The sequence below is a fragment of the Eutrigla gurnardus genome (assembly GCF_963514095.1).
Source record: "Eutrigla gurnardus genome assembly, chromosome: 23".
Classification (NCBI taxonomy): Eukaryota; Metazoa; Chordata; class Actinopteri; order Perciformes; family Triglidae; genus Eutrigla; species Eutrigla gurnardus.
The window spans coordinates 15423510-15450566 of NC_139934.1; the positions used below are offsets into that span (position 1 = coordinate 15423510).

The 27057-nt window shown below is 43.6% G+C and overlaps 1 protein-coding gene across 1 annotated transcript; it reads right to left on the reverse strand.

Annotated features, from left to right (window-relative positions):
• Positions 1–23963: 23963 nt before the first annotated feature.
• LOC311008597 (uncharacterized protein) lies at positions 23964–25999 on the reverse strand. Its single transcript, XM_084002324.1, has 6 exons — positions 25967–25999; positions 25449–25778; positions 25270–25311; positions 25087–25194; positions 24955–24989; positions 23964–24503 (listed from the first exon to the last, which is right to left on the reverse strand). Exons 2-6 carry the CDS (start codon positions 25771–25773, stop codon positions 24390–24392), a joined length of 624 nt encoding a protein of 207 aa, XP_083858450.1. The 5' UTR covers positions 25774–25778; positions 25967–25999; the 3' UTR covers positions 23964–24389.
• Between the last annotated feature and the right edge of the window lie 1058 nt (positions 26000–27057).

Here is a 27057-nt window from a genome sequence, read left to right on the forward strand (position 1 = left end):
TAATAATAAAATAAAGAATTTCACCTGTCTTTCATGTGTGGAAAAAGGTTAGTGTGAAGTCTTGCTGTCAATTATAGTTATAGAGAAAATCAAAATTGGCAAAAACTGTGATGGTCAGGTCAGACTTAAAAAAACAAACCAAAATAACATGAATTGGAATCTGCACAAAGAAACGCAATCAATGCTTATCCAATGTAAACTTATGGTACAATTTTGACAACCACAAGTTGCTGATTATTCCTTTATTAATATCCTGTCTCCACTGATTCTCCAAAGAGTGTAAATACAGCAGTTCCTTTTATTTTAAACAAGTTGGACAGTTTCCACAGAGTTTTGACTTCAGAAATGTTCAGCTCAGCGGTTGTTTTAAGACCACACTGTGCTGTCTCTTCCTGTCAAACAAGTGATGTGTACGCCATTACACATTAGGGCAGACAAAAAAAGAAATATAGACACTTTGACCATGAGAGAGAGAGAGACAGAGAGAAAGAATCATGAGTGAGAAAAAACAGACAGAGTATTCTAAACATATTTTATTAAGTAGATCCTTCCTCCAACACTGAGCCAAACAAACCAGCAGAGGAACATTATAAAGCAAAGTCTATCTGGTGGCAGCATACACAACGTTTGGCTCCGGCTCTCTCCCCGATGCAGGCCTTCTTCTTTTTGCCTGGAAACTTAGAGCTGCGTAGTTCAGTTCATCTAATCCCAGATTCTGTTAATCAGAGTATATAAAGTCACATCACACACACTGTAGCTGAGTTTCACAAAAATCCTTATTTGTGGTGTCTGTGTATGACAAAAGCTCATAAACAGAATTACGTTTGCTATACTTCACTGTGGTTATATTTACATTTTAAAGTAACAATGTTGTAACTGCTTGTTGTTTGTAACTGTATGCAATGAAAAGGTAAAAACAAATCTTCTGATTGAGCTGATGGAGCATTCCTGTGTGTTTCAGAGGGGAAATCAGTGTTAGGAAGAAGAGAGTGAGGAGCTATTGAACCTCACTTTAAAGATCACAGCTGAAATTAGAGTTTAAAAGTAGGAATTAACAGGATAATTTTAATTGAGCTAAAAGAGGACTATTTCCTGTTTGATGCCACTGAGCATTAACTTTAATACCATGAACACAGTTTATTTAAAGTTCTGGGTTCACCTCGTTTCTTTCTGTCTGCGTTTCTTCATTCACAGCTAAACGGCAAAAGACAAAGTGTGATTATTTAATTATTACTGATCATATTACTGAGGATTTATCCATCATGTGCTAGAAATAATTTTCCTACTGTAGCTTTCTGGAGTTTCCTGATCTTAACAGCAAGAACAATGACGAGTATGGTGAGGAAAACAGTCAGACCGACCAGGATCAAACTCATTAGGACTGTCTTTGAATCAGGCTCGTCTACAAGAAAAGTCATAGAATAAGTATAGTAATAATTACTAGCTCATTCATTTACAATGAAAAGGACAACCTTACTTTCAGTTTTAATGTCCAGTCCACCATCAGATTCACTGTTACCTAAAAAGAAATGTTGATGGAATAAGTTTGGGTTTGCAGTTTGTTTGTCTTCATGCTGTTTTCATACATTATCGAGATACACTGTTAAAATGATGAGAAAAAGATAACTGCAAGGCAATTCTTAAATCCAATCTTACCTTGTACGATTAAATGAACTTCATTGGAAATGATTGTATGTGCATTTATGAAGAATCCACAGAAATACAGTCCAGAGTCAGATACTACCACCCGCTTGATTGTGAGAAAGACAGTGGAGATGTTGGAGCTCATTTCAAATCCTTTTTGAAACCCATCGCAGTAGAAAACATCGCCACTATAACGGTACATAGAGGAGATGCAGCTGGGCTTGCTTCCGTTTATCAGTCTGAACCACTCAGTCAGAGTTGGCTTTACGGAAACTTTGGGGCACAGCAGTGTGACTTCTTCACCAGGCTGGACCTCCACAGAAACCGAGTCAGAAATCCAGCCTGAAAAAGAAGCAGAGACAACAAGACATTTACTCCTCAAATTTGCAATTTTCAATTCGTTAAAAACTAAATACTAACTAATTGGCATATTAAAAAATAAAGGTGGGTTTCTGGATAAAAGAGAGATAATAACTGTATTTGCTGCTAAGGAATGACTGAATACCAGGACTTACTGAGGCTGGAAAGAAGCAAGGCTGTTATTAAGGTGAAGCTTTCCATTGTGCGTTGAACCATGTCACAGCAGGGGCATTTTATATCACTGTAGAGGGGCTTTCATTGGAAAGGGGCGGGGTATTGAATAGTTCATGCAAGGAAGCTCAAATCTGTCACCACATAATATCTGTACCAGTTGCAATTTGAGCCGTCTGATGCACAGCTTATAGGGTCAGACATACATTAATCACATGCAAGTTTGTTGCTGTGCATGCTCATCTCAGAGTCAGTCTGCTGCTCCTGTGTGATTTAATGACACTAAATGAATGACTGAAGCAGCTCAGATTGGCCAGGCATTGTTATTTGATGCTCAGAGCAACTGACGTAGTATAAAGTGCGAGAAAGCCCGGTGTCGTTATTTGACGAGTTGGGATTGAGGAGGTGTTGCACCACTGGTCTGTATGATGGAGCTAGAGATGTAGCCTTTTGCCACAATCTCTCCTGTCTTGTGTCACTTTTTAATGGCCGATTACTAAACCTCAAAAATTTCACATTTTTTACCAGTCCCCATGTGCACACCAATTTTACTACTGTTCAATTAGTCCTTAGTTCCCCCTGATTACATCTTTCCTCTTTACACTAGATAAACAAATGAACTTGTTACAAGTTTGATAGAAGCTGCAGTTTCACTGTGGCGTCAATTTTCCAAAACACTCTTGCACTTGCTCTCCACGAAACCAAAAATATAACAGTGTAATAAAAATAGTTTCATAGGTTAATACTTCCAAATATAATTTCAAACACTTGCTACTTAGACATCCTATGTATATTGAATAACCTTGACATTAATTTATGACATTTCAATGACACTTATTTTTAATGTGATGGTGTCACACCAGTAAAATCCAGGGCTCACAGTAAAGACGGAGGTTCTGGTGGACCATACAAGCACACAGGCTTCTTTCAACCATGTCAAGCTTCTCCTGCCAGATGGTTCACATTCTCTTGCCACCTTCATCAATGCCAGCATAATCAATGAAGGGTTCAACTTCCAGCTGGGTCTAGGGTCACCCTGCCTCACCCAATTCCAGCCAACACTCTGGACAGTCACCTGCTAGGGACCATCACCAACCAGACTTCTCCGGTCCATATTCTCCTGTCTGGCAAACACCATGAGATTCTCCTGTTCCACATCCTGCCCTCTCCTCACATTCCGGTGATTCTAGGATACCCTTGGCTGTGCCAACACAACCCTCACAATGACTGGACCACAGGTGCCATCCTCGGGTAGAATGCTTCTGTGGGGATCTACACAGACAGGCACACAACATAGCTGCATCACATTCACACAACACCAGGAAGTGCAAGTCAGACTCTCTTTGTGTTTGCTGGACATTGTTGTGTGAGTTGGGCTCCCTTCTTCATTGCAGGGTAGTTTCCAGAAGTGTGCCTACTCTTCACGGAGGACACAGGCTTCTGCAGGGAGTCTTTAAAATCAATGTGACTACCTCATTGTGACCTGAGCTGCTGGGCTGCACTGCAACGGAACGTTCACCGTGTTTCTTTACATGTCAATGTGCTGTGGGACAGTTGAGCATACTGAAAAGGACCAGGGGTCCGTTTCACAAAGCAGGTTTAGTGAAAACCTTGAGTTAGTTAACCCTGAGATGAGGGAAACTCTGGTTTTTCGGTTTCACAAAGCCAGTTCAGCATAAATCTGAGTCAGTTACCCAGGTAATGTGGAGAAAAATGTAAATACATGAGCTAATCACACATGTTTTAAATTACTACACACACATACACACACACAGGCACAGGCGAGAGAGCAGCAAGGGCAGGGGTCAAACAACATACCAAGGATACATTCCTTAGCGGAAGCCGCACAGGGGAGGAGTATATGATATATGTGCATCTCGACAACATACACACACATACATAGATGACAGCACCCAGAGGGATGGATCGTATGAGCCAGTGTGGGTGGAGATACCCAGCGCTCCAACCAGGCCGCGGCATGCTAAAATTACGCTCCGCCTGCATCTATAGAATGAACCAATCAGACTCATGCGGAGTCTCAATGAAATAAGCTGCGCATTCTGTTGTAAGCGCCTTTTGAGTGAATTCAACCCTATGTTGAGTTGACTATTAGGTCCGTGCACGTATAACTGCCGGAATATGTTTTCCTGATACTTGTGCTAATAAAGCGCTGTTATTGATACAACTCATAGACTCTCCTCGTATATTCAAGCTTACTATTTTTTCACAACAAATCTGGTAGCAGAGGATGGTTGGGAGAAAAGCTTGAGGAGGAAATAATTTTAACGACTACCTCCTGTCTTGCAGAAGGAGGGGGGTTTCCTGAAAGAAAGTGGAGGCCAGAAGGATTCATCCATTCTCGGGAAAGTTGGTCACTGAGCGCTCAACCGAATAGGTAAGCAGAAACCTATTTAATTGAATTCTGTATATTGAAAAATATAAATTAGGTGATCAACAACTACCGAGTGTGAGTATGAATACTTTAGACAAAATTTAACTAAAGGATAAAATGTTAAAAGAACAGAAGGAAAGCATATTCTGCAAAAGTGATAAAAATAAACCTGCCATAGTGTGTACACATGTGTGACTGAACCTAACAGAAAACACGAGATGAAGGACGAATAGAAGGGCTTTTATGTGTACAGTATCGTGAAGTAGCGGACCCACCACACCCCGTGAAGCATGAGAATTCTTGCACATAATTAAGTCACTCTATTAACGAACATAGCGTGTTTTGGGTTAACCAACAGACTGCATAAATAGTACTTTGTAATTTGGAAACCGATACAACTCCCCCGGGACCGCGCTGTCGAGCAGAGAAGCGTAGGCAGTGGTTGTAATACAATAGAAATGTATAGTACTTTGTAATTTGGAGATCGATACAACTCCCCCGGGACCGCGCTGTCGAGTAGAGAAGCGTAGGCAGTGGTTGTAATACAATAAAATTTAGACATGGCATGGAGTTTTATGACATAGACATAGAAGAGTTCAGAGAGATAGATAACAAAGAAGAAGAGGAAGCAGCCGACACCCTGTTGCACGCTCTAGGAAGTGACACTCTCCACTCAGCAGCAACAGCAGAGACACACACACCAACGATAACGGTAGTGAGTAGACAGATACTAGAACTAGAAAAACTTATTAAGACGAGTCTGTTAAATAAACCTAGTGGGATTGGGGCTGGTCTGGGTAACGTTAGGAGCGATTCTTTTGATTATATTGAGGGATTGAACGAGGGGGAAATGGAAGACTTCGTAGAGACCTTGAAGGCTAGAGTTATGACTGAGGATAGAAGTAAAAAGGGAGATGGGAAGATAGTTAAATCAGTAGCGAAAAGGTGGGAGATAAAGGGATGGATCACCAAGGACGGGCTGCCATCAAGAGAAGCTATGAATATAATGGTGAATGATGTCAAACAAAGATTAGAGAGAGCTCGACAGAACATGGAGGCTGAAAAGGACAAGCGATCATTTTTCAAACCACTCAAAAAGATGTTTGAAGAACAAGAAGAAGAGACAAGAGTAACAAATCTAATGCTAAAAGACCTGTTTCAGCAGAGAAGAATGGAGAGGGGAGACAAACATGAAGAGACACAGGGAGGGGGAGGGGGCATATATCCAGTCCTGCCAGAGAAGTTAACAACTGGGCCTCCAGAAACGACACCTCCCCCAACAGCCCCACCTCCCTACACCCACCAAAGCTCATTAATGCCTGCACAGACCACAGACACAGCAGTACAAGCACCAGTACTAACATTGGCCGGCGTGGAAGTCCTAGTACAAGACCAAGACAGAGAGGAAATGAAGAGAGAAGTGGAAAGACTGCAACAGCGAATAACGGCACTGGAGCCCCCTGGAGGATCAAGGAGTCAAGGCGGCTCAGAAAAGACCTGGTCAGAAAGTGAATCAGAAGGACCCCTCACAAAAAATCCCTCGAAGCCACCTAGTGGTGGAAACCATATCGACCCAAGGAAGGAGGGGTCAACCAGAGCAAAGTCACATACCACTGCCAAGACAACATGGACTCCCATGTACGGACCACCGCAGCGGTTTTGAATGCGGTGAACTCTCGATTTTGGACTATAACCCCCCATGACGTAGGAGCCCTGGAAACACAACCAGTAATTGTCACCCTGAAAGACCCAGATGCACCTCCTATTTATCGACGGCAGTATCCTCTAACCCAAGATCAAATGAAGGGAATTGCCCCCACGATACAGGGCCTTCTGGACGTCGGGGTAATATACGAGTGCCACTCCCCATGGAATACTCCCATATTACCGGTACAGAAAGCAGGGGGAAAGGGCTGGAGAATGGTACAAGACTTCCGCCCTATAAATGATGTAACGACTCCAGATGTTCATCCAGTACCAGACCCACACGTAGCACTCACGAGTTTAAGCCCAGCATTTCGATACTTCACTGTCATAGATTTGGCAAACGCTTTCTTCAGTGTTCCACTGGCACAAACATCACAAGCCATGTTTGCTTTCACGTTTGGGGGCAAACAGTACACCTACAATCGGTTGCCACAGGGGTTCAGGGACTCGCCAGGTCTCTTTAATCAGGTACTAAAAGCACACCTACTAGAACTCCAATGGCCACCAGGGGTTGTGCTCATTCAATATGTAGATGATCTTCTCTTGGCAGCAGAAACATCTACCCTCTGCCTGGAGGCCACTGCCCTACTGTTCTCAGTTCTGCACAAAAAGGGCTACAAAGTCAAGAGAGAAAAAGTGCAGCTATGCAGAGAAGAAGTCCTATTCCTAGGCCGACAAATCTCGGCATCAGGATTGGGAGTATCTACGGCCCACAGGGAATCAATCCTACACCATCCAAAGCCCACCACGGTGGCAGACATGCTGTCATTTCTGGGACTAACGGGCTACAGCCGATCCCACATACCTGATTACTCCAATCGGACACAACCTTTGCGGACAATGATCAACGAGGTAGGGGCTCGAAACCTCACAGAACGACTACCCTGGACTTCTGAAGCTGAACAAGCATTCACTGACATGAAACAAGTACTCTCCCAAGCTGCTGCACTCACCTCACCGGACTACACAGAAGTGTTCCATTTGGATGTTTCTGAACAAAATGCATTTTTAAATGCTGTTTTGTATCAGAAAAAAGGGGGAGAGAGGAATGTGTTGATATACTACTCTTCAAAACCCGACGCAGTGGAAACCGGACAGTCAATGTGCGCCAGATATGTTGCAGCAGTAGCAAAAGCTCTCCAAAAAACAGCACATGTAGTGATGTGTCACCCATTACAGGTCCACACTGAACATGGAGTTGCAGCGTTTTTGGCAAGTAAGGAGTTTACTTTCAGCATGGCCAGAAAAACCAAGATTCAAAGAGAATGCACCAGGCCACATATAACCTTTGTCGCAGCCGAAAGGAACATGGCTGGAAACTTTGGGAAAGGAACCCCACATTCATGTGAAGAACTTGCGGTCAAGGAAAGTAAGCTCAGACAAGACCTGAAAAATGACATAGATCCCAAAGCAGAACTCTGGCTCTACACTGACGGATGCTGCTACCGAGGAGAAAACGGACTGAACCAGGCATCATATGCAGTGATTCAGCAACACCCCAATGGAAGACATGAGACGCTCAAAGCAGAAGTAATACCACAACCCGCTTCAGCGCAAATGGCAGAAGTCAAGGCGCTCACCGAAGCCTTGAAACTGGCCAAAGGAAAGACGGTGAACATCTTTACAGACTCTGCTTACGCACATGGGGCGGCACAAGTAGATGCACCCATGTGGCAACGGAGGGGATTCGTAACATCCAGCAACGCCCCAATCAAACACCAAAGAGAAATACAAGAGCTGGTGGAAGCAATCACTCTACTAAGAGGAGTATCCATAATGAAGTGCAAAGGTCATGAGAAAACAGGCACCAGGATCAGTCAAGGAAACGAAGCTGCAGATCAGGCGGCCAAAAAGGCAGGAGGATATCAGCCAAAGCAAATGGTACTCAGGCTGACGCCCCCCCAACCTAAACTCACCGAAGAGGACCTAAAAAAGATACAAGAACAAGCAGGCCCGTACGAATGGTCGACATGGACACAAAAGGGGGCCACAAAGAAAGAAGGTCTCTGGAGATCACATGATGGAAGGATAGTGGCACCAGCAAAACTAGTAGCGACCCTACTAAAAGAAGCCCATGGACCAACCCATGAGGGACAAAGACAGACACTGTTGAACATTTCAGCACTCCGGTGGCACCCACACCTAGACAGCATGGCAAAACTATACTGCGAAGAATGCGTCGTCTGTGGAAACCACAACCCAAGAAAACCATTCAAAACGCCCATGGGATCCTACCCCGTACCTCTCGCACCATTCCAAGATATTAGTATAGATTATACAGATATGGGACAGGAGAACTTAGTACAGGGAAAGAGGTACATGTTGGTAATGGTAGACAGATTTTCAAGATGGGTAGAAGCAATCCCCACAAATAGAGAAGACGGGAAGACAGTAATAAAGTGGTTGCAAACAGAGCTAATACCCAGATACGGGGTACCGAAACGTATCAGATCAGACAACGGGACACATTTTAACAATCAGATGCTGAGTGAAGTGGAGGCATTCCTGGGGATTGCACACAGTTTTGGTTTGGTCTACCATCCACAGTCCCAGGGACTGGTGGAACGCGCGAATCAAACGTTGAAGGCTAAAATAGCCAAGGTATGTGCGGGCAGTAAGATGACATGGTTGGAGGCCCTCCCTTTGGCTCTCATGGCCATGAGAACCTCAAAAGGGGGAGGCACGCACCTGTCGCCCCATGAGTTGTTGACGGGAAGGCCAATGCCTGGCCCGCCACGTGATGGAGGACATATACCTCCTTTAGATGTGTGTCAGATAGAGAAATCCGACTACATGAGAGAACTAATATCTCTTGTCTCAGCCCTCTCAATACAGGTGCAGAAGGCACAGGAGAAGGATCCCGAAGAGCAGGGGACGATAGTCAAAGTAGGAGACTGGGTCAGGGTCAAGGTTCACAAAAGAAAGTGGACAGACCCCAGGTGGACTGGTCCGTACGAAGTGAAGGAGGTTACTTCACACTCGGTCCAGGTCAAGGGAAAAGCAGGAGCTCCCTGGCACCACCTGACATATTGTGCCCCAGCATCACCACCTACTCGCTCACTCCAGGAAGTGAGAACAGATTTGGCCCAAAATGACGACTCCGAGGAGTTTTAGGAGACTCTGCGGAGATCCGTCTGTTGCACCGGAGGAAAGACGGAGGTGGAGATATGCAGACTATCTCCCAAGGGGGAAAACGATGTGCACCGTGATCATGGGTGTAACCGGGGTGGCGGTAATACTCCTTCTACTAGGACTCGAACTAATAAACAAAGAGCGAGACAATTCCACCAACATTTACCTAACCCGTCCCAAAAGGGAACAAACGAAAACTTTCCAGATCCCCGAAGTCGCGTGCGGTGCTAAAATAGTTTTAAATTATACTGCCGGGGATACCACAATGTTCACATTCGACCTGTGCTCCGTGATAGACTGCGGGGAATCCCAAGCAAGTTGGCGGGGCTACGATGTCTATCTGTGTCATAGCCCTCGAAAAGTGGAGAGCTGCGAGGCCACTGGGAATGCTTACCAACATGGGTTTGGGTTCTCGGTGGATTCACAGCCATTTTGTCCCGAGTGGTATCTAGTAACAAAGTTCACTGGGACTTGGTCCGGTTTTACCCGATTCCCACACAGCGAGTTTTGGGACCACATTTCGTTCCAAAGAGATTTCAGTCCAACCGGCAATCCGCTCACTCTCTCTATCAATAACATTAAGGCAAGCTCCACGGGAAAAAATCGCATATGGATCGCATTAGGAGTAGACGTCACCGGAAAAGACCAGATACGAGGAATACAAGTAAACATATACCCGCCCAAATACGCCCCCACTAGTAAAGGTAGTGCAACGAATACGACCACAGCTAATTCCACTGCCCTAAAGCCGCCCACTACCAGTCCGATTGTGATGACCCAGGATTACACAGAATTAACTCCTTTAGACGTCGTAAAGATGGCTACAGGCTTCGGAGAAAGTAACATTTGGTTGAGGTGGATTATGGATAATGCTAAGCGCCAGAACATGACGGGATGTGTAGCATGCGCGGCTGCGCGTCCTGCCATGTTCGTCGAACCTGCCCCCTTATATCCAGACAAAGACAAAGTAGGTTATGAATGTATGATGAACTTAACCAGAAAAGCCACACCCTCAGGATGCCAATCCCTGGCATCAGTCTTCCCACCCATTGATAATAAAACTAGGGCCGGCTATTTTACCGCCATAAAAGGAAAAGAGTACCTTTAAACAAAATGTTCACACCTAGTTGGTGTCAAAAGAGGGATTTGTGGAGAAAAATGTAAATACATGAGCTAATCACACATGTTTTAAATTACTACACACACATACACACACACACACAGGCACAGGCGAGAGAGCAGCAAGGGCAGGGGTCAAACAACATACCAAGGATACATTCCTTAGCGGAAGCCGCACAGGGGAGGAGTATATGATATATGTGCATCTCGACAACATACACACACATACATAGATGACAGCACCCAGAGGGATGGATCGTATGAGCCAGTGTGGGTGGAGATACCCAGCGCTCCAACCAGGCCGCGGCATGCTAAAATTACGCTCCGCCTGCATCTATAGAATGAACCAATCAGACTCATGCGGAGTCTCAATGAAATAAGCTGCGCATTCTGTTGTAAGCGCCTTTTGAGTGAATTCAACCCTATGTTGAGTTGACTATTAGGTCCGTGCACGTATAACTGCCGGAATATGTTTTCCTGATACTTGTGCTAATAAAGCGCTGTTATTGATACAACTCATAGACTCTCCTCGTATATTCAAGCTTACTATTTTTTCACAACAGTAACATACTCCGTGAACCTAACCTGCTCGCTAGCAGGTTTGCTTTAAGAAACCGTGAGTTTCTCCCTACATGTCTCCGCCTTTTTCCGGAATCTGAACCAACTCTGAAAAAATGTGCCGTCCTTTCATCGTCAACCTAATCGAGATGGAAATAAAAGTGATTCTAGCAGCTTTGCGTTGGGAGACAATTTTGATTACCTTTCCTTCCAATCACATTAGATATTATCTAAACAATATTCTCCGACATTTTCAACATTTCATATCACGGACATAATCCGCAACCAGATTCTTTGCGGAGGTATTGTTTTTTGCGAACGGGAGATTTATGAAATGTTTAAGTACATTTCTGTGTTGAAATACCTGCTTATATTTACTGTTTAATATGTGAAATATGATTAAAATCATATGCCTTAGTCAACGTGTTTGCACAATATTCTTATGCTTAATTTTCAACTGACGCCACTTTCTTTCTGTGCCTGGGGGGATTACCCCCAATGAAAATGATAATTGATTCAATGCGCTACTTTGTGAACTACAGGAGTTGAAGCCCTGTTGCCTGCACCGGGGGCGGCCTTGCTAACCATTACACCACAGTGTCGCTGTTCAAGGCTGAAAATAAAGACTTATTACCTTTAGATCAATAGACTGTTTCATTCAGTTATACACATTAGATCGGGCAGTAATTGTCTGCCACGCTAACTATCGCTACTTTGCTGCAGTTACGTTGCTCCGCTTTCTCAGGATGAGCTTTCTACAGTTTTCTACATAAACACTCAGTAATATCTAATGACGCTCTCCCTGTTGCCATGGTGAATCGTAGTATCGGAGCTCCATTGATGATGGCTTTATAGAGTCGGCAGGCACGCACAAAACTCAGAGTTTACATACTCAGAGTTGACTGAACTAATTCAAAACCGCTGTTCTGAAACTGAAAACTCAGAGTTGCCCATCTCAGAGTTGGTCAACTCAGAGTTCAGGGTTAGGTTCAGAGTTTGTTGAACCTGCTTTGTGAAACGGGCCCCAGGCCAGCCACTGTTTGTTTGTTTTTTCTTGAAGTAATAGGCAGTTTTTTTGATTGTTTTATCTGTTGTTTGTTTATTTTAAAGAATATTTTCCCTCATTTTCAAAGAGCCGATCATGACTGTGACTTTGACTTTAGAGGGATACTACCGGATCTCCTTCCTCGCTCATCGTGGTGGTAGCACAAATACTCACACAGATGATAAGGGCACCACCAGTTAAAAAAACTCAGCTCAAGGGACTAGAACTAATTTATGTGTTGTTCTCAACCTATGTTAACCTCATATTAATAATAAAATAAAGAATTTCACCTGTCTTTCATGTGTGTGGAAAAAGGTTAGTGTGAAGTCTTGCTGTCAATTGTAGTTATAAAGAAAATCAAAATTGGCAAAAACTGTGATGGTCAGGTCAGACTTAAAAAAACAAACCAAAATAACATGAATTGGAATCTGCACAAAGAAACGCAATCAATGCTTATCCAATGTAAACTTATAGTACATTTTTGACAACCACAAGTTGCTGATTATTCCTTTATTAATATCCTGTCTCTACTGATTCTCCAAAGAGTCTAAATACAGCAGTTCCTTTTATTTTAAACAAGTTGGACAGTTTTCACAGCTACTGTTGATGGTTTCCACAGAGCTTTGACTTCAGACATGTTCAGCTCAGCGGTTGTTTTAAGACCACACTGTGCTGTCTCTTCCTTTCAAACAAGTGATGTGTACGCCATTACACATTAGGCAGACAAAAAAAGAAATATAGACACTTTGACCATGAGAGAGAGAGACAGAGAGACATCAGAAAGAATCATGAGTGAGAAAAAACAGACAGTGTATTCTAAACATATTTTATTAAGTAGATCCTTCCTCCAACACTGAGCCAAACAAACCAGCAGAGGAACATTATAAAGCTAAGTCTATCTGGTGGCAGCATACACAACGTTTGGCTCCGGCTCTCTCCCCGATGCAGGCCTGTGGCTTCTTTTTGCTTTTGCCTGGAAACTTAGAGCTGCGTAGTTCAGTTCATCTGATCCCAGATTCTGTTAATCAGAGTATATAAAGTCACATCACACACACTGTAGCTGAGTTTCACAAAAATCCTTATTTGTGGTGTCTGTGTATCACAAAAGCTCATAAACAGAATTACGTTTGCTACACTGCACTGTGGTTATGTTTACATTTTAAAGTAACAATGTTGTAACTGCTTGTTGTTTGTAACTATATGCAATGAAAAGGTAAAAACAAATCTTCTGATTGAGCTGATGGAGCATTCCTGTGTGTTTCAGAGGGGAAATCAGTCTTAGGAAGAAGAGAGTGAGGAAGCTAATGAACCTCACTTTAAAGATCACAGCTGAAATTAGAGTTAAAAATAGGAATTAACAGGATCATTTTTAATTGAGCTAAAAGAGGACTATTTCCTGTTTAATGCCACTGAGCATTAACTTTAAAACAATAAACACAGTTTATTTAAAGTTCTGGGTTCACCTCGTTTCTTTCTGGATGCGTTTCTTCATTCACGGCTAAACGGCAAAAGACAAAGTGTGATTATTTAATTATTACTGATCATATTACTGAGGATTTATCCGTCATGTGCTAGTAATAATTTTCCTACTGTACCTTTCTGGAGTTTCCTGATTTTAACAGCAAGAACAATGATGAGTATGGTGAGGAAAACAGTCAGACCGACCAGGATCAAACTCATTAGGTCTGTCTTTGAATCAGGCTCGTCTACAAGAAAAGTCATAGAATAAGTATATAGTAATAATTACTAGCTCATTCATTCACAATGAAAAGGACAAACTTACTTTCAGTTTTAATGTCCAGTCCACCATCAGATTCACTGTTACCTAAAAAGAAATGTTGATGGAATAAGTTTTGGTTTGCAGTTTGTTTGTCTTCATGCTGTTTTCATACATTATCGAGATACACTGTTAAAACGATGAGAAAAAGATAACTGCAAGGCAATTCTTAACTCCAATCTTACCTTGTACGATTAAATGAACTGCATAGGAAATGATTGTATGTGCATTTATGAAGAATCCACAGAAATACAGTCCAGAGTCAGATACTACCACCCGCTTGATTGTGAGAGAGACAGTGGAGATGTTGGAGCTCATTTCAAATCCTTTTTGAAACCCATCACAGTAGAAATCATCGCCACCATAACCGTACATAGAGGAGATGCAGCTGGGCTTGCTTCCGTTGATCAGTCTGAACCACTCAGTCAGAGTTGGCTCTACGGTAATGTTGAGGCACAGCAGTGTGACTTCTTCACCAGGCTGGACCTCCACAGAAACCGAGTCAGACATACAGCCTGAAAAAGAAGCAGAGACAACAAGACATTTACTCCTCAAATTTGCAATTTTCAATTTGTTAAAAACAAAATACTAACTAATTTGCATATTAAAAAATAAAGGTGGTTTTCTGGATCAAAGAGAGATAATAACTGTATTTGCTGCTAAGGAATGACTGAATACCAGGACTTACTGAGGCTGCAGAGAAGCAAGGCTGTTATGAAGGTGAAGCTTTCCATTGTGCGTTGAACCATGTCACAGCAGGGGCATTTTATGTCACTGTAGAGGGGCTTTCATTGGAAAGGGGCGGGGTATTGAATAGTTCATGCAAGGAAGCTCAAATCTGTCACCACCAGTGGCGTTTTCTTGCAGAGGCCAAGGGAAGCCAGGCTTCCTCAGTTATTTCAGAATATAACCATCATTTAATAAAATCACACTCAACAGTTTACGTAATCCCTCTGTGATGTGTCTGTCGTCTCCTCCTCGTCTCTCTTCATTAATTATTGAGCGTTTCACGATGTGTAAAACAGCGCCCCTCTAAATGTTACGGGGTGAATGAGCGTTGAAAACATGTCACTGCACCCTGTTGTCTGTGAGGAGGCCAAGCTGCGCTGGCCTCCCTTGGTGAAAAAAAAAAGAATGATTGACCAATCAGGTGAGGCTATTGTCACGACACTGCTCCCCTGTGATTGATCAGGACAGTGTAAAGGGAAGCCGCAAACTCGTTGGCATCAGGCCAATCAAATCACAGTATGTGTTATCGTCAACGTCAATGAATGAAATAACGGAAGATTCGTTGCTTTGTGTTCATCTCTTGATAAACTAGCTAATTTTTTAAGCGTGATTATGGAGGGTGGAGATTTGGAGTAAAAAAGTAGTAAATCATTTTACTAAACTGCCTCTACAACAGCAACTCCGGATTAAATCTGACGGCCGGCCAACACCAAAACTAGAGCTCCGTTGCGCCATAGTACGGAGTCCGTACGGAGAGGAAGAAAGGTTTTCGGACCTTTAATGAGGAGAATTAAGTCCGCACTGAGTGGTTAGCTGGTAGCGCCAAGCTACAGCGGCTATTCTGCTGGCCCTGTCTCCTTTTTGACAAGGATTCCTGCTACCTGAATAATCTTATAATAATAAGAGAGAGAGAGAGAGAGAATCGGTGCTCAGCGTGTGTAAGTCCTAGTAAAATGATGCTGGGCGAGTCTAAAAGTTCATCCGACCACGGGAAATAGCAACATATAAACTGCAACATCAGTTTTTCTGCTCCCACCCCGTAAAACATACACAGCTTAGAGGTTGTGTTTTACTTGGCTTCCTCGGAAATTTTCCCCACGCCACGCCACTGGTCACCACATAATATCTGTACCAGTTGCAATTTGAGCCGTCTGATGCACAGCTAATAAGGTCAGACATACATTAATCACATGCAAGTTTGTTGCTGCCCATGCTCATCTCAGAGTCAGTCTGCTGCTCCTGTGTGATTTAATGACACCGAATGACTGAAGCGGCTTAGATTGGCCAGGCATCATTATTTGATGCTCAGAGCAACTGACCTAGTATAAAGTGTAAGAAAGCCCGGTGTCAGTATTTGACGAGTTGGGAGTGAGGAGGTGTTGCACCACTGGTCTGTATGATGGAGCTAGAGATGTAGCCTTTTGCCACAAACTCTCCTGTGTTGTGTCACTTTTTTGTGGCCGATTATGAAACCTCTAAAATTAAAACATTCTCACCAGCCCCCATGTGCACACCAATTTTGCTACTGTTCAATTAGTCCTTAGTTCCCCCTGATTACATCTTTACTCTTTATACATGATACACAAAGGAACTTGTTGCAAGTTTGATAGAAGCTGCAGTTTCACTGTGGTGCCAATTTTCCAAAACACTCTTGCACTTGCTTCCTCTCCACGAAACCAAAAACATAACAGTGGAATAACAATAGTTTCATAGGTTAATACTTGCAAATATCATTTCAAAAACTTGCTACATAGACATCCTATGTATATTGAATAACCTTACAATACATCAATTCATGACATTTCAATGACACTTATTTTTAATGTGATGGTGTCACATCAGTAGTATCCAGGGCTCACAGGTTCTGGCAGGGGCAGTATTCAGGCTTTTATTCTAAATAAAAAACTCACACATGGGATTCCTGGCATGGGCTGTGAACGAGCAAAGCAGGTTGGAAACACATGGACGCACGAAATACTCAGACGCAGGAGAAAGGGAGACACAGATTATTTAACACATGAGGGTAATGGGCAACAGGTGGAAACAATGAGGAACCAGGGATGATATCAGACTGGGGACACATGAGGAAGGGCAAGTGACCTGAAACAAGAGGAGAGTTACTCTTCAAAATAAAACAGGAAATTCACAAGACCCAAAACCCAAGACAAGATAAAACTCATCACGGCGTGACAGTACCCCCCGTTAAGGGACGAATCCCAGATGTCCCAAAGGTCCTTGAATCCCTGGTCCAGGAGGGCAGGCAGAGGGGGCCTGGAGGAGGGGCTCGGGAGGCCGGGCAGGAGGGCGAGACCAGGTATGAGGGTGACCAAGCGAACAGGGCTGCTTGGGAGGCCGGGCAGGAGGGCAACCAAGCGGACGGGGCCGCTCGGGTGGCTGGGCAGGAGGGCGAGCAAGCCGATGGGACCGCTCGGGAGGCCGGGCAGGAGGGCGACCCAGCGGGCGGGGCCGCTCGGGAGGACGGGCAGTAATGTGACCCAGCGAGCAGAGCCCCTCAGGAAGGCTGCGTGGCTCCCCATCTGGACCGGAACAGGCGATGAGCGAACCGCCAATAGGCTGCGTGGAGCAGGCGCAGGACGGACCCCGTCGGGACAGGAACAGGAACCGGCAACGAGCGAACCCCCAATAGACTGCGTGGATCAGTCGTAGGACGGTCCCTCGTCGGGACAGAAACAGAAACAGGCAACGAGCGAACCCCCAATAGGCTGCTTACAGCAGGCGATGGATGGTCTCCCATCGGGACAGGAACAGGAACCGGCGACGAGCGAACCCCCAATAAGCTGTGTGGAGCAGGCGTAGGACGGTCCCCCGTCTGGACTGGTGACAGACGATGCTCCACCTGGACAGGTGACGGACGGGCCTCCGCGTGGACTGGGGATCGAGCTGAGGCATGGGCTGGTAGCATGGCTGTGGCTGGTGGAGCTAGGTGCTCCTGCAAGACCGGGAGCCCCGCCGAAAGATGTCCGAGGTGGGACGCCATTGCTGTCTGGAACTCCTCCAGGCAGGACAGGTGGGATTCTCGGGCCTGGAGAAGTTCCACCAACTGCCTAACCCCTGCTGAGTCCATACTGGTCCGAGTATTCTGTCAGGCTTGGACAAGGAGGGAGGACTCAGATGCAGGGCAGAGGCAGTATTCAGGCTTTTATTCTAAATAAAAAACTCACACATGGCTGCTCACTCAAAGACACTTAACTGTTAAAAACAACTTTTTTCAAATTACACTATTCTCCTAACAGGAAGAGGAAACTCCTGAATCCTCATTCTTGGTGGCTGTATTAAAGTGAAATATTATAATTGAACTGACTTTTGAAACACAGGTTTACATAAACAGTTTGTTTGTTTTGTCTGTGGACCCGGACTGAGAGACAGAGAGGCTGAGCGGCAGGTAAGGTGTTTATTTACAACAGGTAATTGTGCATCGAGCTGGTGCGGATGATGTGGCTGTGCGGGCAGATCGGCAGGGGACAGCCGAGGTGATGAGCAGGCAGGCAGGCAGGCAGGCAGGAGTCCGGCGGAGAGGCGCTGGGGATTTCCTGGAGAGCGAAGCCACAAGACAGGCATTAGCGGAGAAAGCTACAGTACACAGAAGCACGTTTAGCCTAACGAAGGTGAACGATACGGAGCGTGTCAACATCACCGTAGGGACTGAATCATCTGGCGATGAAGTGGTGGAGAGAGCTGAATGGGAAACAGGTGCGCCACTCCGCCTCGACCGTCGACACGCCTTGCGGACACACCCCGAGGAGGAGCCGGTGAGGGAGAGGAAGGAGGGGGAAAACAGACAGGGAAAGACAAACAAGACAAAAAAACCCAGACTGTCCCGGCAGAACCGTGACAAACTTATCTAAATGCACTGCTCTCGGTGTCATCAAGTATAGCTTCAGAAGAAGTTAAAATATCTAATCTGACTTTGTGTAAACGCAAGTTCTGTCCAGTGTTTCTGGTATCACTGTTCCTGAAGGAAGCTTCAGTAAACAACTTCAAAAGATAGCTTTCAAGTCTTTGGTGCTATATTCATATAAAAAAACCTGGTGTAATATTTTTAAAGCATAAGAAACTGACCATGAGTACAAGAAGTAGATTCATATGAAGAAGCATCACTTCTTCAGTTACATTGTGTTCCTGAGTCCTATCTGCTGGCTAGTTGGTATTTGGGTTAATTTGGACCAGACCAAGGGAAATAAATGATGCATTGTCAAACATGTCCAAACGTGGGGAAAAGAAATGATATATTATTATATTAGCAGTTTATGCAGTACGTTAATGCTTCTGATACAGTATGTGTTTTAGGTTCTTTATTAATACATGATTAGATAAGCATTATAAGTATGGTCATAGGACCGCATGTTATGATTAATGGAGACACAACGGCTTCAATTGCTTTCACACCACAAACCTTTATTTATTCTCTAAAGAATCTTTGAGGTTTCCCTCATTTGCAAAGAGCCGATCATGACTGGGACTTTGACTTTAGAGGGATACTACTGGATCTCCTTCCTTGCTCATCATGTTGGTAGCACAAATACTCACACAGATGATAAGGGCACCACCAGTTGAAAGAACTCAGCTCAAGGGACTAGAACTAATTTATGTGTTGTTCTCAGCCTATGTTAACCTCATATTAATAATAAAGTAAATAATTTCATCTGTCTTTCATGTGTGTGGAAAAAGGTTAGTCTGAAGTTTTGCTGTCAATTATAGTTATAAAGAAAATCAAAATTGGCAAAAATTGTGATGGTCAGGTCAGACTTAAAAAAACAAACCAAAATAAACATGAATTGGAATCTGCACAAAGAAACGCAATCGATGCTTCTCCAATGTAAACTTATAGTACATTTTTGACAACCACAAGTTGCTGATTATTCCTTTATTAATATCCTGTCTCCACTGATTCTCCAAAGAGTCTTAATTTTAATTTTATTTTATTTTAAACAAGTTGGACAGTTTTCACAGCTTCTGTTGATGGTTTCCATAAAGCTTTGACTTAAAGTGTAAGACCGGCGAAAATGGACCCCATTGTCTTTTTCGCCACGAAAAAACATCAAATAAGCCATCCAGACATTTTTTTTCAGTGATCACCCATGCATCGAGAAAGCCTCGAAAGACGCTAACAGCCCCATAGTGCTAACACTGATTAGATTGGGGCGATGAGCCTAACGCATCCACAACGGCATATTTTAACCACTAATATTGCTCAAAATAGCACCAAACCTCTTCAGTAGCATGATAAGGGTCCTTACACATAAAACCAACACCAACAACGTAGTTAGCGAACCCGGAGTTTATTAAAAAGGACTGTTTTGAAAGACTTACTCACTGCCCAACTTTCAGGTATTCTCGTAGTATAGTCCGTACAAGTCGATTATCGAATGCAATGCAACAGGAGATGAATTGTTCCAGCAAAACACGTAGTTGTGGTTTCATTTCCTTTCATTTCTGTGTCAACACTCGATAGACATCATCACAAACAGCCAAGTAATGCATTTTCCATGGAATTATAAATACCAAGACTTTCCTCATTGAACTGAACTCCAGTGCATTCGGTAATCGACTTGTATGGACTACCTGTCAACATGGAACTACTGGTAAGGCACAGACTTGTAAACTAGTCTTTTTTAATAAACTCTGAGTTCGCTAACTACGTTGTTGGTGCTTAGTTTTATGTGTAAGGACCCTTATCATGCTGCTGAAGAGGTTTGGTGCTATTTTGAGCAATATTAGTGGTTAGAATATGCCGTTGTGGATGCGTTAGGCGCATCGCCCCAATCTAATCAGTGTTAGCGCTATGGGGCTGTTAGCGACTTTCAAGGCTTTCTCGATGCATAATTCAAATTTTTCACCAGTCCCCATGTGCACACCAATTTACCAAGCTACTGTTTAATTAAACAACTCACATAAACAAATGAACTTGTTACAAGTTTGATAGTAGCTGCAGTTTCACTGTGGCGCCAATTTTCCAAAACACTCTTGCACTTGTTACCGCTCCACGAAACCGAAAATATAACAGTGGAATAAAAATCGTCTGAAAGGTTAATACTAGGGTTGTAAACGATAAACCGATGCGACCGGATATTCGGTTCAACAAGTGAGAGATACGGCTGCATCGGTAGCAGCCTCCTCAATCGATATGAATTATCAATGAATACCTAGATGAATCGGTTATAGAGTCATGGATCGGGTATCGCGAGACTTTGAAGCGGTTGGTGGCATTACACCAGCGTCTCTAAAACAACGCGAGAGCTGAAGCTACCCGCGAAATGCCGTAGCTGCCTAGCTGGTATGAGTGATAAACAAGGGACAACATGGAACATGGAGGAGGTGAAGGTGGAGAGGCGGGCGCAGCACAGGTAGGTGGCTGCAACGCTGCCGTGTGACCGCAGGCACTCCACGACCGCACGTGAGAGATGGATGGCTTTGAATGTCAATCGCTTGTGTCTCAACTTGCGCCACAAGAGGCGGTCGCAGCACGGGTAGCGTCCACGACAATGTCCTGTGACCGCCATCCAACTAGTCAGCCAGACTTTTTTTTGGTCCATGTCTAAAAATAAATACATTGACGTGTGATTTTGTTGTTCTGTTTTTTTTTTTGCCAGTTCCATACAGCCACAATGCTTGGGGATATGTGGTATTTTACATATTTGAAAAGAAAGTATTGTACTGTCACTTTCATAGAATTGGCTTTTTTATTTTATAAAATATCTACAACAAATATTAACCGTAGAATCAAATGGTATCGTTCTTACACTGTATGGAATCGATTTGAATCGAGTCGTTTTTGAATTGAATCGTAACCTGTGTATCTAGATGCATATCGAATCGTTTATCACAGAGAGATGTGCAACCCTAGTTAATACTTGCAAATATCATTTTCAACACTTGCTACATAGACATCCTATGTATATTAAATAACATTGACATTCATTTATGACATTTCAATGACACTTATTTTTAATGTGATGGTGTCACACCAGTAAAATCCAGGGCTCACAGTAAAGACAGAGGATCTGGTGCACCATACAAGCACACAGCCTTCTTACAACCATGTCGAGCTTCTCCTGTCAGATGGTTCACATTCTCTTGCCACCTTCATCAATGCCAGCATAATCAGTGAAGGTCTCACCTTCCAGCTGGGTTTGGGCCGGACCACCCTGCCTCACCCAATTCCAGCCAACGCTCTGGACGGTCACCTGCTAGGGATCATCACCAACCAGACTTCCATATGCTCCTGTCTGGCAATCACCAAGAGACTCTCCAGTTCCACATCCTGCCCTCTCCTCACATTCCGGTGATCCGAGGATTCCCTTGGCTGTGCCAACACAACCCTCACAATGACTGGACCACAGGTGCCATCATCGGGTGAATGCTTCCCTCCACCAGATTTGCCTGAAGCAAGCTACCACACATCTGTGCCCACCTTCGCCCAGTGTCCTCCTGAATACCATAAATTCAAGGAGGTGTTCAGCAAGGCCAAGTCTCTGCCCCTGCACCAACCTTATGACTGCGTCATGGACCTGCAGCCTGGCACATCCCTGCCCAAGGGATGTCTTTACTCCCTGTCTGCTCCTGGGAGAGGGTGTATGGAAACCTACATCGCAGATTGCTTGGCCAGTGGCATCATCTGTCCATCATCCTCTCCTGCAGGGGTAGGTTTCTTTGTGGTGTAGAAGGATAAGACTGAGGCCCTGTATTGACTATCGGGCCTAAATGTAAAGGACACTTACCCCTTTCCACTCATCAGAGTTCCAGCTCGTTGAGGGGGCCACTATCTTTACCAATCTGAAGCTCCACAATGCCTACCACCTGGTCAGTATCCAAGAGGGCGATGAGTGGAAGATGGCCTGTAACGCTTTAACGCTAATGCTCTGGCCATCTTCCAAGCCTTGGTTGAGGACATGCTCAGAGACATACTCAACCGCTATGTGTTCGTTTACCTCAAGGACATCCTTATCTACTCCAAGTCCCAGGAAGAACATGTCCACCACGTACAGACTGTTTTGCAGTGTCTTCTGGAAAACTCACTCTTTGTTAAGGCAGAAAAGTGTGAGTTCCATGCCTCCTCCATCTCCTCCCTGGGGTACATCGTTGCACAGGGCAATATCTAGATGAACCCGGCTAAAGTCTCAGTGGTCTTTTCCTGGGCAGTTTCTGACTTCCAGAAGCAGCTCCAACAATTCTTGGGTTTAGCAAATTTTACTGCTGCTTCATACGAAACTACAGGTAAGTCGCTGCCCCCCTCACGACTCTCTCCTCTTTGAAGTTCGCCTTCCACTGGACCCAAGCCACGGAATAGACTTTCGGACACCCAATGCACGATTTACCTTTGCCCCCATCCTTCAAGGTCCTGATTCCGACTGACAGTTTGCAATGGAAGTGGATGCTTCCAATGTGGGAGTGAGGGTTGTCTTGTCGCAAAGTGCCACCACCACCAGAAACTCCATCCCTGCGTCTTCTTCTCTCAGCACCTATCTCCGGCCTTGAGAAAATATAACATTGGCAACAGGGAGCTCTTGGCAGTCAAGCTGGCTCTTGAAGACACTGGCTGGACAGGACCAAGCTGCCATTCCTGGTTTGGACTCATCATTAAAACCTTGAATACATTCGGATGGCTAAGAGACTAAACTCCAGTCAAGCTCAATGACAAGGAAGATAGCTTAACTACTAGATGCAATTTTGGTCTTTTTTAACAACCTATAGTAAGACTTATCTTTGTGTGGAAATCAAGATCGACAGAATATACATTTTACAGCATGTGTTTCTGGAATGCTCTTGGTGTCATCCAGTATAACTTCAGAAGAAGTTATAATATCTAATCTCACTTTGTGTAAACGCAAGTTCTGTCCAGTGTTTCTGGTATCACTGTTCCTGAAGGAAGCTTCAGTAAACAACTTCAAAAGATAGCTTTCAAGTCTTTGGTGCTATATTCATATAAAAAAAACCCTGGTGTAATATTTTGAAAGCAGAAGAAACTGACCATGAGTACAAGAAGTAGATTCATATGAAGAAGCATCACTTCTCAAGTTATCGTGTGTTCCTGAGTCCTATCTGCTGGCTAGTTGGTATTTGGGTTCATTTGGACCAGACCAAGGGAAATAAATGATGCATTGTCAAACATGTCCAAACGTGGGGAAAAGAAACAATATATTATTATATTAACAGTTTATGCAGTACGTTAATGCTTCTGATACAGTATGTGTATTAGGTTGTTTATTAATACATGATTAGATAAGCATGTATGAGCAAGTATGATCATAGGACCGCATGTTATGATTAATGGTAGAGACACGACCGCTTCATTTGCTTTCACACCACAAACCTTTATTTATTCTTGAAACAATCTTTGAGGTTTCCCTCATTTGCAGAGAGCCAATTTAAACAAGTGGGACAGTTTCCACAGCTACTGTTGATGGTTTCCACAGAGCTTTGACTTCAGACGTTTTCACCTCAGTGGTTTTAAGACCACACTGTGCTGTCTCTTCCTGTCAAACAAGTGATGTGTACGCCACACCCTCCACAGACCAAGTACGTTTGACAGTCATGAGTGTCCTTCCTGACTCCATTACACATTAAGCAGACAAAAAAAGAAATATAGACACTTTGACCATGAGAGAGAGAGAGACAGGAAGAATCATGAGTGAGAAAAAACAGACAGATTATTATTCTAAACACATTTTATTAAGTAGATCCTTCCTCCAACACTGACCCAAACAAACCAGCAGAGGAACATTATAAAGCAAAGTCTATCTGGTGGCCCCATACACAACACTTGTCTCCAGCTCTCTGTCCGATGCAGGCCTTCTTCTTTTTGCCTGGAAACTTAGAGCTGCGTAGTTCAGTTCATCTGATCCCAGATTCTGTTAATCAGAGTATATAGAGTCACATCACACACACACACACTGTAGCTTAGTTTCACAAAAATCCTTATTTGTGGTGTCTGTGTATGACAAAAGCTCATAAACAGAATTACGTTTGCTACACTGCACTGTGGTTATGTTTACATTTTAAAGTAACAATGTTGTAACTGCTTGTTGTTTGTAACGGTATGCAATGAAAATGCAAAACAAATCTTCTGATTGAGCTGATGGAGCATTCCTGTGTGTTTCAGAGGGGAAATCAGTGTTAGGAAGAAGAGAGTGAGGAGGCTAATGAACCTCACTTTAGAGATCACAGCTGAAATTAGAGTTTAAAAGTAGGAATTACCAGGATCATTTTTAATTGAGCTAAAATAGGACTATTTCCTGTTTGATGCCACTGAGCATTAACTTTAAAACCATAAACACAGTTTATTTAAAGTTCTGGGTTCACCTCGTTTCTTTCTGTCTGCGTTTCTTCATTCACGGCTAAACGGCAAAAGACAAAGTGTGATTATTTCATTATTACTGATCATATTACTGAGGATTTATCCATCATGCGCTAGAAATAATTTTCCTACTGTACCTTTCTGGAGTTTCCTGATTTTAACAGCAGGAATTACTAGTATGGTGAGGAAAACAATCAGACCGACCAGGATCAAACTCATTAGGTCTGTCTTTGAATCAGACTCATCTACAAGAAAAGTCATAGAATAAGTATAGTAATAATTACTAGCTCATTCATTTACGATAAAAAGGACAACCTTACCTTCAGTTTTAATGTCCAGTCCACCATCAGATTCACCGTTACCTAAAAAGAAATGTTGATGGAATAAGTTTTGGTTTGCAGTTTGTTTGTCTTCATGCTGTTTTCATACATTATCGAGATACACTGTTAAAATGATGAGAAAAAGATAACTGCAAGGCAATTCTTAACTCCAATCTTACCTTGTACGATTAAATGAACTGCATTGGAAATGATTGTATGTGCATTTATGAAGAATCCACAGAAATACAGTCCAGAGTCAGATACTACCACCCGTTTGATTGTGAGAAAGACAGTGGAGATGTTGGAGCTCATTTCAAATCCTTTTTGAAACCCATCACAGTAGAAATCATCGCCACCATAACCGTACATAGAGGAGATGCAGCTGGGCTTGCTTCCGTTGATCAGTCTGAACCACTCAGTCAGAGTTGGCTCTACGGTAATGTTGAGGCACAGCAGTGTGACTTCTTCACCAGGCTGGACCTCCACAGAAACCGAGTCAGACATCCAGCCTGAAAAAGAAGCAGAGACAACAAGACATTTACTCCTCAAATTTGCAATTTTCAATTAGTTAAATTATAGTAAATCAAAAACAAAATACTAACTAATCAGCATATTAAAATATAAAGGTGGGTTTCTGGATCAAAGAGAGATAATAACTGTATTTGCTGCTAAGGAATGACTGAATACCAGGACTTACTGAGGCTGGAAAGAAGCAAGGCTGTTATTAAGGTGAAGCTTTCCATTGTGCGTTGAACCATGTCACAGCAGGGGCATTTTATATCACTGTAGAGGGGCTTTCATTGGAAAGGGGCGGGGTATTGAATAGTTCATGCAAGGAAGCTCAAATCTGTCACCACCAGTGGCGTTTTCTTGCAGAGGCCAAGGGAAGCCAGGCTTCCTCAGTTATTTCTGGATCAAAGAGAGATAATAACTGTATTTGCTGCTAAGGAATGACTGAATACCAGGACTTACTGAGGCTGGAAAGAAGCAAGGCTGTTATTAAGGTGAAGCTTTCCATTGTGCGTTGAACCATGTCACAGCAGGGGCATTTTATATCACTGTAGAGGGGCTTTCATTGGAAAGGGGCGGGGTATTGAATAGTTCATGCAAGGAAGCTCAAATCTGTCACCACCAGTGGCGTTTTCTTGCAGAGGCCAAGGGAAGCCAGGCTTCCTCAGTTATTTCAGAATATAACCATCATTTAATAAAATCACACTCAACAGTTTACGTAATCCCTCTGTGATGTGTCTGTCGTCTCCTCCTCGTCTCTCTTCATTAATTATTGAGCGTTTCACGATGTGTAAAACAGCGCCCCTCTAAATGTTACGGGGTGAATGAGCGTTGAAAACATGTCACTGCACCCTGTTGTCTGTGAGGAGGCCAAGCTGCGCTGGCCTCCCTTGGTGAAAAAAAAAAGAATGATTGACCAATCAGGTGAGGCTATTGTCACGATACTGCTCCCCTGTGCTTGATCAGGACAGTGTAAAGGGAAGCCGCGAACTCGTTGGCATCAGGCCAATCAAATCCCAGTATGTGTTATCGTCAACGTCAATGAATTAAATAACGGAAGATTCGTTGCTTTGTGTTCATCTCTTGATAAACTAGCTAATTTTTTAAGCGTGATTATGGAGGGTGGAGATTTTGAGTAAAAAAGTAGTAAATAATTTTACTAAACTGCCTCTACAACAGCAACTCCGGATTAAATCTGACGGCCGGCCAACACCAAAACTAGAGCTCCGTTGCGCCATAGTACGGAGTCCGTACGGAGAGGAAGAAAGGTTTTCGGAC